This window comes from Erpetoichthys calabaricus, chromosome 7 (genome assembly GCF_900747795.2).
Source record: "Erpetoichthys calabaricus chromosome 7, fErpCal1.3, whole genome shotgun sequence".
Lineage (NCBI taxonomy): Eukaryota > Metazoa > Chordata > Cladistia > Polypteriformes > Polypteridae > Erpetoichthys > Erpetoichthys calabaricus.
In genome coordinates, this window is record NC_041400.2 from 46,562,889 (window position 1) to 46,565,875 (window position 2,987).

At 35.8% G+C, this 2,987-nt stretch overlaps 1 protein-coding gene across 1 annotated transcript; it reads left to right on the top strand.

Moving 5' to 3' along the window:
* Positions 1 to 889: 889 nt before the first annotated feature.
* Positions 890 to 2,571, top strand: LOC114655068 (interleukin-8-like). The gene is made up of 4 exons (XM_028805966.2): positions 890 to 1,059; positions 1,182 to 1,296; positions 1,512 to 1,595; positions 1,850 to 2,571. The coding sequence occupies exons 1-4, from the start codon at positions 996 to 998 to the stop codon at positions 1,884 to 1,886; spliced, it is 300 nt and encodes a 99-aa protein (XP_028661799.1). The 5' UTR covers positions 890 to 995; the 3' UTR covers positions 1,887 to 2,571.
* Positions 2,572 to 2,987: the final 416 nt, after the last annotated feature.

Here is a 2,987-nt window from a genome sequence, read left to right on the forward strand (position 1 = left end):
GCAAAACCAACTACATTGTACTTGAACTATTTACAATAGTCATAAATTTTCTCATTGTTATGGCCCTGAGAGACGCTGTTAATTAACCAAAAAAACAAACAAACAAAACGGCTGATTCCACATGCGTAACCCACCTTACGCCCCCTCAGCTCTCTCTCAAACCATCCAGAAAATCCCTGCCTCTGTGCCCCACCCCTCCATTCAGGGTGCCGTCCCTTTTTCTCCCTTTTCCGTCAATCATGCAAACCCCCGATGTCAGTCCTCCACGACGTTCTCCGCCTTCCCCCACTCGACCCAACAGTCACCTCCCCCCCTGGGCTTCAATCTGGCTGGGACGCTACAATATTATATTATATTATATTATATTATATTATATTATATTATATTATATTATATTATATTATATTATATTATATTATATTATATTATATTGTCTGTGCCATTGTCCCACTGCTTATAAATGTGAAGTCAGATTGTCAGGCTATTCAAGAATTCAGGGCAATAAGTATTCTCTCTGTCATATGATTTATTTTATATCAATATTAAAAAAAGTGTAAAACTCTTATCTGTATAGTTGTAACAGTGGTGTAACTATGCCTGTAACTTTCACATAAACAAGCAGAAAGGCTAAAATTTGCCAAATTAAAGCAGTTTATAAGAAAAATATATCAAGAAACTGAAAATAAATGATTAAACGCTGGTAAATTCATTAAATCTGCCAAAGCAGTGTTTATACGCCCATAACATTTTTTATAAGCATAAGTTTATCTTCAGTGTTTATATGAATAAAACACACTTACAGACACAATCAGTTGATTGCGTAATCTCCAAAATTCCACCAGCCCTTTGACTGACATGTTGCTTCCTCCTTGAGGGCTATAAAAGCACAGGCTCAGAAGTGAGAGTCAGAAGCCAAACAGAGCAACTCCTGCTAAAGGAAGACACTCACTTAAAACGTACCGTGAAGGAGAACAAGAAGCACTTAACTTAGAAAGATGAACTGCAGAATCCCAGTCACCGTGGCTGTCTTTCTCCTGGCTCTGACTGTTTTCTCCGAAGGTGAGTTTTCATGAGCATTACAAACACTCTTTATTATTTAAGAGTTGCAGAATGCATAGTAATGATGAATGTCTGCTTTAAGTTGTATGTTATTAAATCTTCTTTCTCTTGTGTGCATGCAGGCTTTGAACTGCGCTGCCAATGCATTAAAAAGGAGTCCCGTTTCATTCATCCCAAGCGGCTTCTTAACGTTGAGCTGTTTCCCAGTGGGCCACACTGCAAAGATGCAGAAGTCATGTGAGTATCAATCTCATTCAGATTCAGCCTGTTTTTATATAATTAAAACAATGTGGACAAATCCTGGGTGACAACCTAAATCAATATCTGTTAGAGAGCTTAATGGTGAATAGTATGCAGCATGTGTCCAAGACATTTGTCCTCCTAATGTTGTCAGACTTTTTCTAAAGTGCAAAACAGATTTGTTTATTAGGATGTCTTTGTGTTTATTTCAGTGCAACTTTGAAAACTGGTGAGAAAATCTGCTTGGAGCCAACTGCCCCCTGGGTAAAGATCATCATCAAGAAGATCTTGGAAAGGTAATTATTGCTTTTAGGATAATAAATTCTTTCATTCAGAGGATAGTGCTAAATAGTTTAACAGAACACAAAGACATACCGTATGTTAGTGGCCTTATAATATATGACGTGAATAGGAAACAGCATAGTCCTAAATAATTATTAACACCTAAATAAGAACATGTCTGCTTTTGTAGGGAAGCACAACATCAAAAGTGGCGTGGCATGGCAGAACTCAAAAAAATAATTATGCTTTCGTTCTTTGTTTATTTCAGCTCTCAGCCTGCTGGAACCACGACAAGTGACAACTAATAAGAAGATGACCCTAATGGTCTGCAGATGGCAGTAATCTGTATATATGTATTTATTGATAACTTATTGATAATTGCTGTGCACTTATTTGTGAGCTGGAGTTGTGACACATTGACACACAGCTGGCCTGTGCGGCTCCATTATGAAGAATTTTCTAAAGTCGATTATGTTCTAATGAATGCAAACTGAAATCAAAGTGATTGTGAAAAATAAAATGAGCACTGTTGGGGATAACGTAAGTGAAATGATAACATGGCGAAATACTGTGTGTTTATTGTATTCTGTATGATCAGAAGTTTATTTTTTAAGTGGCTCGTTACAAAAACATTTTGAAAGCTTGTTATATTTATAATAAAACACTTAAATTCTATTTAATACTTTTTTCTCAAACTGAAAACTGACTAAAAAGTCAAAAATGTAGCACATTATTGTGCAAGCACAATGTATTGGTTTTATCAATACGCGAAAATGTGCCTAAATGCCAAATTTATTTTTTACCGTCTTAGACAAGTGAACACTTTTAAATTAATTGTTTTATTTATAAATTCAATTTTGTTCTTTGTAAAATGCATTTGTATTGACTTCTATTATTATTGTAAAGCATACTGAGCTGCTTCCATGTATGAAAATGTAGTACATAAATAAATGTTGTTCTTTTTAATAAAAAAATTAATAAGCCTACAAATCATTTGTTGTGTTTAATCTCACCCAGAAACAAAAATGGGGTTCTCCTTTGCCTGCAGACATCATTTACAGGTAAAGGAAGGTAAATTCCTTTCTGAAATGGAGGTAATGTGTTTAAGCCCTTGCTGAAAACGTTGGTTTTTATAGCTGCAAGTCTTTAATTAAAGAGATTAGGCAAATGAGAAAAAATAAGAGAGGAGTGTTGTATTTCTGAGCAGCGACTTGCAAAACAGTGTCAACTACAAAAGCGTGTGTTTCATGGCTACAAGGTTTACTGTCCACCCGCTGAATGTTATACTAAAATATTTGGCATTTAATAATTGGGTGGCATGGTGGTGCAGTGCTTAGCATTGCTGCTGTCTCAGAGCAATTTGCCTGTCAGACAAAGTCTGGAGTGGAGGATGTGATTATCTTTCT

Excerpts from the sequence above, each read along its gene's own strand:
- LOC114655068 (XM_028805966.2), top strand. The coding sequence starts at position 996 with ATGAACTGCAGAATCCCAGTCACCGTGGCTGTCTTTCTCCTGGCTCTG. Across the intron at positions 1,060-1,181 it reads TCTGACTGTTTTCTCCGAAG|GCTTTGAACTGCGCTGCCAA; the intron begins GTGAGTTTTCAT and ends GTGTGCATGCAG. Across the intron at positions 1,596-1,849 it reads ATCAAGAAGATCTTGGAAAG|CTCTCAGCCTGCTGGAACCA; the intron begins GTAATTATTGCT and ends TGTTTATTTCAG.